We start from the raw sequence: 14,581 nt of genomic DNA on the forward strand, positions 1-14,581 counted from the left end.
CAACTCCTGTGGTGTTCTTGTCCAAATCAGAAGGATTATGCCCTCATCAACTCAAAAGTTCATACACCCTACAGTGCTGTGGGTTACAAAGAACTGACTGTAGTCATGTTATCTGGAAGGAGACTGCAAATCCTTCCTTTCACTGCCAGCAAGTGAAGCGTAACACTTGTTTGATTACAAGAGTTTTGGAGACTTCCCTCAGATTGAGGGGGGGAGCTTGATGAAGCTTTGATTTGTTTAATCGTAAAGAGTCATAGAAAGTATTCACCCAGTGCGCCTTTTATCCTATTTAGGTCCTAAAAACCCTGCACAGTGTAAACAACATCATCAAAGAGTCACTACATAATACTCAAATTTTGAAAGATGTGCTCTCTCGTTTACTCAAGTTCAGGTTGGTTTGTGCGACATTATGCACAATAGGACACATTTCACATTGCATGGCACTGACTGTAACACAATAAAAGAGGTAACTATAAAGTTCTGAATCGATAACCACCAACCTCACAACATTAACTAATGGATAATACCCTCATATTCAGCAGATCAATATTGCATGAGTTTGCTGACATGTTAAGCTTCTACATTTTACTACATCATCCTCCATATTATGAATTTCTCATCTGTCAACATTATGTGTGTTCTGTCTCTTGTGAATGTGTGTGTGTGTGTGTGTGTGTGTGTGTGTGTGTGTGTGTGTGCGTGTGTGTGTGTGTGTGTGTGTGTGTGTGTGTGCACATACCTTGAACGTCTGCACTACACTTATGTTCATGCTTTTATACATTAGAGGATATTGCCACTTTGATAATGATCTCCCTATAAAATCTGCAATGTCTACATGCCTGTTCAGGCACGGACCAATAGCTGTTAACCGGGTTGTGCTTAATCTTACTTATGATTTATGATTTATTTATTTAATAGGGACAGTGCATATTAATGAACATTTAAAGCCAAATGTAAATATGCCAGATTTAGCCACCAGGCTCATTTTCATGTGTTGTCCCTTGGCAGGTTGATGCCAGGTTAAAAATTCATGTCACATTTAATGAATCTACATAAGGTAAGTATTGTATAACCTATTAAAAAGAAAGGAAGAGGGAAAAGAAAAGAAAAAAAGTTAACACCCATCATAACCACTCTAATTATTTCATAGTATAGAACAGAACATACTACCTAAAACTCACTCGACACAATAAACAAGCCCAAAACACACACAAAACAACACATAACATAACATACAGACACATCCAGAGGTTTTTTATGTTCAATTATGGGAGCAGTTTTGATTATCCAATAACTACTTTTTAAATGTTTGATAAATGAACTAAGGGTCAGCAAATCCCCTATGACACTTGGTATCATGTTCCAGGTCTGTGAGGCTCGATATGAATAACCCGACCAACCAATGACCTCACACCAATTACGATATCCAGATAAAGGCGTTTACGTGACAATTTCAATAGTCGGAGTATTGCCTTGATTGAATTATTAGTGCATGTAAACATACTCAGAGAGGGAGGAGCCATCAGTGTCGAGTGCCTTTGTTGGACTACCAGATACTCACAACCGGACTGTACAACACTGCTATCTACACTTTTAATATATTGGCTTCAATAGAAATACACAGTAATAATCAAATATTCATCTGTGTGAGAGAGACAGACAGAGAGAGAGAGAGAGAGAGAGGGTGAGAGTGCTCTGAAGTCCTTGTAACCCAGAGATTCATTGCATTATCTTCGATTAAAAGAGTATTTTTTTCTAGATATTTCAGAATCCAGTGATGAAGGAGTTACGCTTGTTTCCAAGGACACTGCAGGAGAGAAATGCAGTAACACAAAACGCTGCAGAATGCTGTGTAACACATTAAACCTCTGGGTCTCATTCACAGTATCATGATTTATGTCCATGACAACATAATCAAAATTTCTCTAGTCGAAATAATTAAAAGTGAATATATTATTATGCAATGTTATTACAAGTTTAGTCCATATTTGTGAACAACTCAATTCAATAGCAAGAAACTGTAGAACTTTGACTTTAATTTGTTATGTCAGCTGCCTTGAAAACCTGGAGCTGCTGTATAGACAATAGACTTTTTTTTTTTTACTCTTACAACAAAATGAGCTTTCTATCCAAGAAATGCTAACAGTTCTGAACCAATGGATAAAGCCAATTGGGGTGTAAGAGCGCAAATGAAGCTTCAGCTTTTCCAGCAAGGCCACTGAAATAACACATGAATTCTTCAGCTCAGAGGTATTTCAAATCAGTGAATTAGCTGAAGAATGTGCATTTGAATGGGATTGTCTGTTGAATTAATTGATTCTCTGTGTTGATGGGCATTAACAACTGTTTTTTATTAAATTGTTTGCATTCCACTTTTTCACACAGAATTTGCAGGCACTGATTATCGAGAATACTGTCGGTCTTGGACGTTGTAGTGTGTGTGTGTGTGTGTGTGTGCGTGTGTGTTTGTATGTGTGTGTGTGTGTGTCCTGTGTGTTTGTTGACTCATGGACCCATTTAGGTGAGGCTGTGACAGTGAGACTAAACTGGGACTTTCCCCCAGGGTCTCCCCTGATGGCACCCACTGTCTATTTCAATATAAACACAGGGCAGCTAGGCCAAATACTTGCTGTTAAACAAGCATTGTGTGTGTGTGTGTGTGTGTGTGTGTGTGTGGAGGGGTGTGTGTGTGTGTGTGTGTATTTGTGTACAGGCAAGACGCTGAAAGACCACTGACACAACCCATCCATTACCTATAGCAGACAAAGGTCAAACTATCACCGGCACTAACACTCCCCATCTGTTTCACCTCATATTTGCTGACATTTACTCTACTCCACAGAACTCTCCTTTCACCTCCAGGAGCTGTCAATCAGCCAGCCCCATCATGCGAATGCAGTGATGGTGATAATGAGGTGGGAGATGACAGGAAGGACAGGGGGAGTCGCGAGGGGAAAGAAAGAGTTGATGAGTCTCGTTGAGGAAGATTAGAGAGCAGGAGGATGTGTAAAAATCTATAGGAGGCGAGGCTGATTATGCTCACTCGCTCTGCCTTTTCACCTCTCTCTCCCTCTTTCTCTCTCTCTCTCTCTCTCTCTCTCTCTCTCTCTCTCTCTCTCATGCGTTCTCAGCCACTCTGCCAAACTGCCTGGAAACGTCCTTTTTGACTGCAGCAGGAAATTAAGAGCTCATTTCAGGATAAACCTAATCAAGGCTCGACAAACATAACTAATAAGGTGCTTTCTATAATTGACATTTGATTGAGCTTTTAATCAGTATGCAATCCTGAAATGTGTGTGTGCGTGTGCGTGTGCGTGTGCGTGTGCGTGCACGTGCGTCAAACTACGTTATGGAAGTCTTGTTTTAGATGTGACACCTTGTGCTCCAAATGTCAGGCTGCCACTTTTGATTTTCCTTGTTACACACACAAATACACAGGACAAAGTGTCTCACACCTCCTTCACGACAAATTCTGTATTCACAAATATGTCAGTATTTTATAATGAACTTTGAGAGGTTGTCAGGTATAATGCTAATGGCATGACTGAGGAAATTCTTGTAATCCTGGAAAAAATTGGCAAAACTTTGGCAGCTCAGAGACTTGGCATGAAAAGCGGTTTTCGACAAATTGAAGAAAAGAGTGTTGGCAATGGAAAGAGAAGTAGGAGAGAAAGGTCAATACATACATAAAAACGTTATAACAGCTGACTCATTGCCTCTCTCTCTCTCTCTCTCTCTCTCTCTCTCTCTGTCTCTCTCCTGAGCATCATAGGCATTCAGAAAGTTTCCGAGTTGATAAGTTTGCCTGACTCACTTGTTCACTCTCATCCAGCTATCCGCTCTTTCCCCATACAGATTTAATGTCATCATTATCTGTAATAATGTAAGATGTCACTGATTTTATGCCTGTGATCCTTTCATCTTGGGGCCCACCGGCTACACAAAATATCAACTGGTTTTGACACAATCTCAACAACAAAAATCAGGAGGGACTTTTTTTTTCTTTCCTCAGGACATGCTCACACTATACCAAAAATAAATACACCGGGAACAATAACAATGAAAAACACTTCTGCTGTTGTTGTCATTTATACTGTGCTCTGCTGAAATTGAATTCAGTAAAGGTCCCCCATGAAAATGATATCCTGTCTGGCTTGATTGGCTGGAAATTGTTCCATTTAATGGAATGGTCAGCAAGATTAGACTATTTATCAGGGAGTGGGGGTATAGTGGATAAACAGTCAGAGCTCAGGAGCAGAAACACTGATTTGCTGTAGTGTTCCCCAGAGGAGCTGATGCGGTAAAAGACACTATGAGTCAACTGAGCCATCGCCGTGGACAGGAAGGTAGCTGGTAATAGACTGAGATTAGCTGTATTTCTTTTCATAGAAGTCGGAGGAAGTTGTGTGTGTTGGAGGTGCAAGTATCAAGTATCAGAGATCCATCCAGGATGAAAGGCAGGGTTTTAGATTATACACAACAGAAAATATATGCTTCAATAAGAAGAAATCATTGGAAAATTGGTTTATAGCACAGTGTTTTGGTCATGGAGACATTGATAAATGACAAGAAAATATACAAGAATAGCAGAGTTAATGACATGAGCGAATGCAGATTGGCTCACGCAATTGTGTTTGCAGCAATTACACCAAAGGAGGAATTAAAGTGAGGTGAAATGGCATAAAATGGTTAACTCAAGGTATTTACTGAATTCTGTCCCATACTGAGGGAATGGATCTCTATGGTGGTTCTGCATGTTAACCAAATGTACTGCACCACTGCCATCTGCTGTCTGTATTCACCAGTGTTATCACTGTTGGTGTGTACTGCTGTAACTCTAACTTCTGTTGATGGAACGAACTTCAATTTATTGTTAAAATCCAATATTCCAAATTACTATACTGCTTTTGTATGAACACTAAAACATGGTCTGCTCTCATGTTCCAACATCTATGCAATGTGGGAAGCTAGTTAGAAGATGATTGTACCACCCCTGACTTGTAATGTATGTACAGAGAAGCTTGGGTGGTTGGGTGGATTTTCTTTTTTTTTAAACCACCAAGAAGAATCTTCTTCATCACCCACCAGGGAAACAGTCTATGAGGGAAACAGCATTTGAGGCTGTTCAGAGCGTTTTACCTTATCAGCCAGCAGCTAAAGTGTCAAAATGAAGGATACACCTGAGTAAACCAGGGATAGAAAGTATACTGAAAGCATCTGTTGTGGTGTGGCATGGTTCATGGTTCCACTCAACCCCTTAAAAAACAAGTTTAACACCATTAATACAAAGCCACACAGTGATGACCCTCATGCGTTGTCTTCCAGGGTGACAACATCCGTATCCACAGTTTCCCCACCACCTTTTATTAAAATACAAAATCGTAGAATTTCTCATAGAAAAAAATCACATCCTACCAAGACAGTTCAAGACTCTAAATAGAGTTGAATCTACATCCTGATGCAATGAAGCAATTCTCATGGTTCCTGGTGGGACAACACCTTACTTTATATTGGTGTTTCTTATGTTTTGGGAAGTTATCTGTATACTGTTACAAGCCAATATGAATGGGGTAGGCCTACAAGTTGTCTTACTATAGAATAGCACAGTGTCAGAGCAGGGTCAATACCCCTAAGATCCAGCAGATGGCAGCAAAAAGCACTGAACTCCTTGAACAATTATGCATATGACACCTGGGTCCATTTTCCATCAGCAGTTCTTGGAACCTTTATTGTGTGCAGGTGTGTTGCACAGTAATTCCACTCAGGCCTAATCAGTACTCAGCAATATGTGCCTTAATAGACTCACATAATAGATTTGTTGCACTTCAATCAAAACTTGTTTATGTCTTTTTGAGAAACAGGTGTATGTACACATCTTGCCAAAGGGGTCAGAGCCCAAAGGCCAGTAGTGGCACTTAAAGACGCGTTAACAGGGATCAACTCATTACTATTATCGAATGGTCAAACCTATGACCTTCCAGGTACAGGCCACCTTGTAATGGATATGGATAGGGACCTATCCCCTGAGCCAGAGGTCATCTGAAGGCCAAGGAGGACATTTTGGATATCAACACATCCCCCAGATGATCCAGCTTGACCTGATGGAGAGGAGTGTTGAAAGACTATCTGGGAGTCCTCGAGTGTCCCTGTTCAGACGAGGGCAGAAGTAGTTGTGGTAGTAGTAGTAGCTAATTGATTGGAGGTTACTGAGAAAAGAAATAGACAAGTTAGTTGTACACCAGTAGCTCTGATGCACAAAATCTAATTTTTTGTGACAAAGTGAAAGTCACCAACCACATCCTCCAATATCCACCTCAGTGGGTTCTAAAGATTCCCCAGCAAAAGTAGCAATAGTTTAATTTCACTGTTATTTCACTCCCTAGAAGTTAGCTCAATGAGAGAAGGTATAAGGAAGACTATATTTTCTTAATCGCGTTTACTTTCCCCACTCTTCCCAATATAGTACAGACAGTATAGTTATGTAGTTTTCCACAAAGTCATGTCTAACAACAACTATCTTCTCGGATGATGCACACTGGGACAAAATCTCATTAAATGGGGTTCCGTGGTCTAACGCATCTCTATTGCGCTGATCAATTCATCAAAAGATTTCAAAACGAGGTCATTGTTCACAGACCATTTTCCGCCACCCAGGGGCGTTATTGCATAATCTTTAAGCCACTGTATCTGACCACTATCATGTGTTTCAGCTCCTTCGAATAACAGACAAACGCTATCCGGGCTTACTGGGAGGTGGTGCTATTGCGCACCAGGCGCTAACCCTGCACAAATTGTAATTGAATCCATATTCCCCGACCGGTTGTTATGGATAAAGGTCGGGGGAGAGGTGGCCGTCTGATGCTCTTTTCGAGTGCAATACGTTGCAAGGGGGGTCTCCAGTTGTAGCGGTAAGGATGCGCTATTGGAGGCACTGAAGTCTGTGCGCGCCACGACTGATCAGTTTTGGAGACGCCAGCAGTGCGCTTCTGCCTGGACACCAAGAAACACGATCGGGTGACTTGTCGCTTCATGTTCCTAAAGGTTGCCTTTATTGAGCGCTTTTCTCTGTACTGGAATTTAATCTCCTAAAAGTGTATTTGGAGCTGTTCACATGTGATTTACGTATTGCTTCGTCATGGGAAACAGTGTGCGCACCGGGCCGATATGTTGTTTTCGCTCCGTAGAAGTTTAGCCGTGCGCCCGCTCTCCTAAATAAACGTCTCTGCATTTGGATTATTACCCTTTACTGACAACTGTGGAAAGTTTAAGACGACAGGAGGAAATGGACAGCGACTTGAAACCGCGGCTTTGTCTCATGACAAAGGGGGAGAATGGGTATGGATTTCACTTGCATGGAGAGAAGGGGAAGAGCGGACAATACATCCGCAAAGTGGAGCCCGCGTCTCCCGCAGAAGAGTCGGGGCTGCGCGCTGGGGACCGTGTGGTTGAAGTGAACGGGGAAAATGTGGAGAAAGAGACACACCACCAGGCAAGTCCATTTACATCCATATCTAGGATCATTTGCAGGCGCTCCTCCAGGTGGAGGGTTCATTGTGTTGCTTAGGGACACACGGCTGTTAATTGACACGTTGGCTGTTGCGGGGATCAACCCTGACCCTTTCTGGTGTGGGACGGTCTCTCTAACCGCTAGGCCGACCAGCCGCCCAAAGTAGCCTCCTGGTGTGGCGCACCAGCAGTGTGCATGTTCTTACTGTGAAACACTTGAGACTTACTTTACCCATATACGGCCCTGTGCTATTTTATTAAAAAGATATGAATAAAAAGTTCCAAAATTGACCTTCTGGGATCTTTGCAAAGTTGCTCCATCTACTGTATAACCTGTACATAGTTCCTTTGTTTGGAAAGAAGGTATGCGCTGATGAAGAGCTGATGAATAAGCATACTATTCCAGCAATCCCCATCTATTTCTGAAATTTACGGTCAACATCAGCAAGTCAGTGGTGAATGTGTTTACATGTCAAGTCTAGAAAGGTCTTGAAAAATCTGTGTGACGACAACGCAGACTCTGGAGCCTTTCAGCTGAAGATATAAAGACAGCAGTGCAGGTTACTGGAAAACATCAAAACCTGAACCTCCCCATCAACAGTGAACTCAGTGGACTTTACCATGCTTCTCCACAGCCCATTGTAGGCTAAATAAAGATCCATCTCATCAGTTATACTATGGGTTAGCAGTCTTGACCTTACAACAATGAATTATATCATAGGTAAACTGCATCCACCTCAGTTTGAAGTGGTTTGTGGTCTTGTTTCATTTCCAAGGACGTCTGTATCCAAGAGGCTGTGTGTGTTGGCTGGCTGTCAAATGGTGACAACAGGCTCAGATAATCATTTTCCCAACCTCACAAACACAGGGGAACATCAGCGCCCTGACCCCGTGTTGACTGGGTTTCTCTGTAACACTTGTGACCTTGTTGAAGCAGAGATAGAACAGGTCCGCTGATTGCTGTCCTTAAATACCTTTGATAACAATTTCATAGCCCTGGAATGAATAATGTTGAAGAGCACAGAGTATAGATCACTAAGGAAGAGGGGGCTTAGTATTCCTGCTTGTGGTGTCAAAAATTGATAGGGTGTATCATATTAAGTTAGTTGTGCAAAGGGCCGTATGTGGCAAAAAACACTTATGTTGTAATACACATATGTTGAGAGATGTGTTTCAAAATCTACAAAAATGTATTTGCATGTAGATGACATTTATTCAAAGATATTTTGGACTTGTATTTTCTCACTACGTATTGTTTACATGCAAGTATATCCAAAATATATTTTGGCCACTCAAAATATATTCTATGTACAAATAGCCTACATTTTTTGGCTAATTTTTTTTTATTTTGACACATACAGTTTCTCTTAACATATTCCGATGTACTGCTGTAATTTGACTTGTGAACTTTGCCAAATGTTGTGTTCTCCCTTCCTCTCCTTGTTTCTATTATGTCTATTATAAGTTAGACATAAAAAAGCACATCTCCATCTTCTAAATCTGCTGTGCCCCCACTCTGACAGGTACTACGCATCTGCATTTCCAAGAAGAGCCTGAATGTAAATTAAGGGATAGACTTTTAAATGTTTTACAAAGATGCTCTAACACAGAGGGGACGGCTTCAGTGTTAATTACTGGTTAAACACATGATGTTCTCTCTGATGTGACTGGATTCTGCCCTTTTAGATGCAGTTTGCAATAGCTGTCAGATTGAGCCACAGTAAATTTGTGGCTGTACATTGAGGTTCATTGACCAAGTTTCTTTTTTTTTTATTGCTTTTCCAAAGAAATGACCAGCAAATTACAAACAATTGCCAAAAAACAGTATGGAGGTTGTGGTCTGTCTGTAGTCTTGAGCCAGTGGTTAAATTTAAATTTCATGTCTAGTTTTACATTTCTGGCCAATAAATGTGATGTAATTATTCAATATTCCCATGTTTGTGCTCCCACCCCCACCCCACCCCTGCACCCATTATTCTTTCCCTCTCTCCATCCACTTATTCTTTCCTCTAATTCTTTCTCCCTTTCCCCTCTCTCACCTTCTCCTTCTATTCTCTGCTGGTCCTTCCCTCACCCCTCCATCACTCCTCTTCCCTCCCTGCTTTCATTCAACCCCCCCCCCCCCCCCCCCCCCCCCCCCCCCCCCCCCCCCCCTCAGGTGGTGCAGCGGATCAAGGCTGTGGACGATGAGACCAGGCTGCTGGTGGTGGACCGTGCGACGGATGAAATGCTGCGCAGCCTGCGCCTCACTGCCACCGAGGAGATGGCCGTGCGTGTGGCCGGGCCTCCTCCCCCCTCCTCCTCCTCTCCCCCGGCCTCCCCCTCCCCCTCCCCCGCCCCGTCCTCGGCCCCGTCCTCCCCCAGCAAGAAGCGGGAGAACGGCTCGGTGTCCAAGCAGCCGGCCGGGCTGACCGGCCAGGTGCCCAAGCCCACCCGGAGGTCCCCCTCGAGGGCTGCCAAGAAGGTAAGGCGGTCCTCTACTAGCTCCAGAAGTTGGGTGTTATGGGTTAAAAGTAACCATCATCATCATCATCATTACAATCATCATCATCTTTATTTGTATACCACTTTTCAAAATGCTTTATAAAGGAGTACATAAAAACAAAATTGATCAAATCAACTCAGCTGATAAAATCAACTCCACTCAACTATTTACATATGATATCATTCTCAAATTTGGTTCTCAATAATGCTTTAGGCATCTTACATCAAAATAAAGTTTATATGATAAGGGATATTCAAAAGTTGACATTTAAGAAGGTGAGGTGCTCCTCAATCATTTCACATGTATTTTAGTATTTTATGGGTTGGATCCAGCTGCTGGCATCCTGCTGAACCCTGCTGAACTGAGATAACAGATGTTAATGCAGGCCTCTGGAAGCTAATTTCAGTCTGTTAGCTGTCAGACCAGTTACATTTAAACTAGAGATGGGACGATATATCGAAATTCAATATATGGTAATACAAAAACATGACAATACGTATCATGGGGGGAGAAAAATAAATTGCAATATTAGCTACATTTTATTCTGCTGTAGTAATCACAAATGAGACAGCTTGCCCATCACAATTTCACAAGCTCTCCATCCAAATTATGTTATTTGCACTTTGTAATGACATTTTTAAGTTGTTTACATTCTAGCAAGCCAATGCCATCTCTAGAAAGATTTGTGGCTCAGAAATAAACATAATTCTGCACAGTCATACTTTGTTGTCATTGAACTTTTTCTTACCACATCGTATCGTGGTTGTATCGAATTGTGAACCCCATATCGCGTATCGTGAGATACGACGTACGATACGTATTCGTGAGATAAGCATATCGTCCCATCCCTAATTTAAAGTGAGAACTGCTAATGTACTGTACACAGAGCCAAGGAGTCTCTTTTTCATCAGTGTAAATAAGATGATAAGGCCTCACTGACACTCACACTCCCTCCTGCTCCTCCTTAGTGAACCGACACATGACTTTATCCTGTAATTGTAAGCCTGGTCAGACACTCAGACAAAACATTCTTTTGAGATTTGTTAACTCCCAAGCACGAGAGTTAAAAATACTAAACCGATTAGCAGTCAGATTGCAGGTAGCGGCCGGATCTTTGTCTGAGCAGCTGAGATATGATTTCACCCCGGTCTTGTTTTTCTAGTTGCCTACCAGTGTAAGATTAGATTAGAAGATTAGAGGCTATTCTCTGTCCCGTCCCTTTTGTTTGTGTGTTTTCTGCCTCTGTATGCATGTGTTCTTGAAGATGTGTGTGTGTGTGTGTGTGTGTGTGTGTGTGTGTGTGTGTGTGGATGTGGATGTGTCCTGAGGGAAGACCATGGCTACTTGAATGGGTTCCAGATTCCAGGTCAGAGGTCAAAGGGGACAAGAAGGGTCAGAGGGCGTGACCGCTCAGAACTCTGACCGTGGACAATGCAGTGATTCTATTTCTGCAGAACAGGAAATTTTACAGAGGTTGTAAATAAATTCCACAATAATTTTTAAGAAATGCTACTGGCTTGGAGAGTTTCTAAACACTTTTGTCAGCACAGCTATTTGTTGTTCATGTTTGTTGTGAAGCAATGTTCTAAATAGGGAAGGAGTGTCACAACTTATCTTCCTATGATTATTCATACATGCTCAGGATTGTCATAGGCAGTCAGTTTGAGTAAAGATAGGTCTGCCCTGCATTGCACAATGGTAATTTATTTTTGTTTTCACTTCATTTTATGCAGTATTTGATTATTCCATGTTGACTTAGAAAACAGGACGTGTTTCCGCCCGCTCTGACTCTCCCGGAACCCAGAGATCTGATGGGGTTTGGTTTCACATGGGCTCTATCAGCGAGATGAGGCTACTCCACTTCTGCTTTCTGCATTCACACAACATGTGTTTTCACTTAGGCTCGCCTTGCCAATATGTGAGCAGCATTCAGCACTATTTCTACAAGAGCAGTGACAAGGCCAATCAGTTAAATTTTAAGTGTGTGTATGTACGTGTGACTGTGTGTGTGGTGTGTGTGTGTGCCTTTAGAGCCCTTGCTGAGCTCCTATGGCTTTGTGAGCCAGCAGTTTGTGGGGTGAGATGGTCCAGCTAGGCTCAGGAAATGCTTAAAAGTCTCTCTCTCTCTCTCTCTCTCTGTGTTTCTCTCTAACTCTAATGAAAGAATGAGAAGAAACAATGACAAGAGAATGGCAGAACAGTTTTTGAGAGACTAGCAGGATAAGCCAAGAGGCATTAGCAGTACAAATGCAAAGCAGGGAAATTTGGAAGACAAAGTCGAGTGCTTGGCATGGATCGAAGTCATTATTTGTGAGCCGTTCTTCCAAGAAAAGCACAAGCAGATTGTTGCGGTAGGTTGATTGAGTTTAAATAACTTCAGGAATACATTTAGGAATATTTTAGGTCTTTCAAATGAGGCCATGAAACAAGACGTGGCGTTGCAGAGGTGTTACGGTTTGGTTTGTGCCATTGTCACCTCCACTCTACAGAACTTTATTTATCCAGGGAAAGTTGACTAAGCATGCTTGCTCTTTTCCAGCAACACCCTGCCTCACATTCATACAGCTGCACACATTTACACCTGCAACCACAATCTTCTACTGTTGGACACTGAGCGGCTCCACTGGAGCAGTCAGGGGCTGAGTGCCTTGCTCTAGGGCATCTCGACAGTAGTTGTTGAGGAAGTGGAGAGTGTTACTCATTCACTTTCCCCATCCACATTTTCCCAGACAGTCAGGAGATTTGAACCAGCGATCTTCTGGTCACAAGTCTCTAACCTCTAGGCTACCGCCACCCTTACTGCTACATCCCATTAGTTTGCTTTCTTACTTGATGGATTTCTTTCTTTCTTTCTTTCTTTCTCTCCTTCTCTCTTTCTCTCTCTGTCAGTTGTGGACCTCCAAGGGAATGGGATTCTGCAGCTGGACATGCCTATGTTAATCTGTCATGGGTTGGCCGTCTCTGTTTCCTGCCCCATCTCAAAGGCAGCCACTCCATCACAGATATGCAGGCTCTTTATTGACATTGCATACTGAAACAGCATGTCATGTATTATGTTGGGTAGTCATTAGCAATGGGCAGAAAGACGGCAAGAGGCAAAAATGATCATTGAAGCCACTGATCATTGAGTGATCAAGACTGACACTGAGCATTCTAAACATCTGCACAGAACATTGATTCATCCTGTCTGCAAACTCTGTGAGTCTTGGAGTTGTTATTCATCTGTTGGATGTTTCATTGGTGACTTTTACTCATGCTGATCTGTAGGAGAGCGCAGACTGCTGACAGCAGCACATTTCTTCTCATATTTTATCTACAGCACAGGGAATGGAAGGTGGGAGAGAAAAAGAGTAAGAGAGAGAGAGAGGGGGGAAAGAAAGACGGAGAGTGCAGACAGCATTTGGACAGAGGGAAAGCGAGACTGAGGGAGAGAGCAGCCAATAATAATCTTTGCTGGAAGGAGTTTCAGGAAGTGGGGCCCCCCTGTATGGGGCAGAGGGAGGGGAAGCTGGAGCTTTGTGTGGGGGGCAGCTGAGTCACTTGGGAGAGAGAGTTAGGGTGGAGGTTGGGGTTTGTCCTACGTGAAAGTGAAACGCATAACTCCCTCTGTGTGTGTGTGTGTGTGTGTGTGTGTGTGTGTGTGTGCATGTGCGTAAGTGTGTATTACATGTGTGTACTGTGTGTGATTGTATGTCAGTATGTGTGTGTGCATGCAGCACTAGCTGTCTTACACCCGTAATACCACTGTGTGTGTGTGTTTTACCACCTTGCCCTCCGCTGAGGCCAGTAAACCAGCCTGTAAAGACCTGACCACCAGGCTGACAGAGAGCAGGACAGTAAACTGAGCTGCTCAACGCAGTTCACACTTAAACAACTAAGATGGTGTGAGCGTTTCATGTTGTTGCGGTTTCACTTCCATTTCATTTCACTTTGACCAGATTGGATTTAAAGCAGTAATATTAAGACAATGTTGAACTCTTCAGAGATTTGACAGGGGCGGGTCTTTAGAAATACGGCGATGGATTTGAATGCCAAACTCGTTAAATGATAACGATGATATGATAAAAATGGAGTCAGCAAAGCTGGAGGAAGCTTTGCTTGGAGTTTTTTTTTATCTCTTTTCTGCTATCCTCATTTCTCCTCTCTTCTATTCTCCTCCCCTCCCCCCTCTTCTCTCTTCTTGTCTTTGCACTACCATCCTCTTCTCTTCTCCTCTCCTCTCTTCTCTTCTCTTCTCTTCTCTTCTCTTCTCTTCTCTTCTCCTCTCTTCTCTTCTCCTCTCTTCTCTTCTCCTTTCCTCTCCTCTTCTCTCCTGTCTTTCAGTGAGTGTACTTAGGTTAGCATTGCCAAAGCAACCGGACTCTTAAGGTTACCTTGAATTCCATCACTTGCTGTTAACAGGAGGAGCTACAGGTTACAGACTAAGGGCCTCATGGACACACACACACACACACACACACACACATACAGACATGGACAAAAACATGGGTAGACATGCACACACACACACATACACTCATACACAAACTGAGCCCTGTCTCCAGCCATAATTACTTGCACATTGGCCTAATAAACCCCCCCACTGACTAG

At 42.6% G+C, this 14,581-nt stretch overlaps 1 protein-coding gene across 1 annotated transcript in view; it reads left to right on the plus strand.

Annotated features, from left to right (window-relative positions):
* Positions 1–6,886: 6,886 nt before the first annotated feature.
* The window catches only part of LOC139921924 (Na(+)/H(+) exchange regulatory cofactor NHE-RF2), a 47,181-nt gene continuing 39,486 nt past the window's right edge, over positions 6,887–14,581 (plus strand). The window contains exons 1-2 of the mRNA XM_071912324.2: positions 6,887–7,489; positions 9,665–9,970. Of these exons, the coding sequence (XP_071768425.2) occupies positions 7,283–7,489; positions 9,665–9,970 (513 nt within the window). The 5' untranslated portion in view covers positions 6,887–7,282. The remainder of the gene's footprint in view (positions 7,490–9,664; positions 9,971–14,581) is intronic.

Source organism: Centroberyx gerrardi, chromosome 7, assembly GCF_048128805.1.
Source record: "Centroberyx gerrardi isolate f3 chromosome 7, fCenGer3.hap1.cur.20231027, whole genome shotgun sequence".
NCBI classification, from domain to species: Eukaryota; Metazoa; Chordata; class Actinopteri; order Beryciformes; family Berycidae; genus Centroberyx; species Centroberyx gerrardi.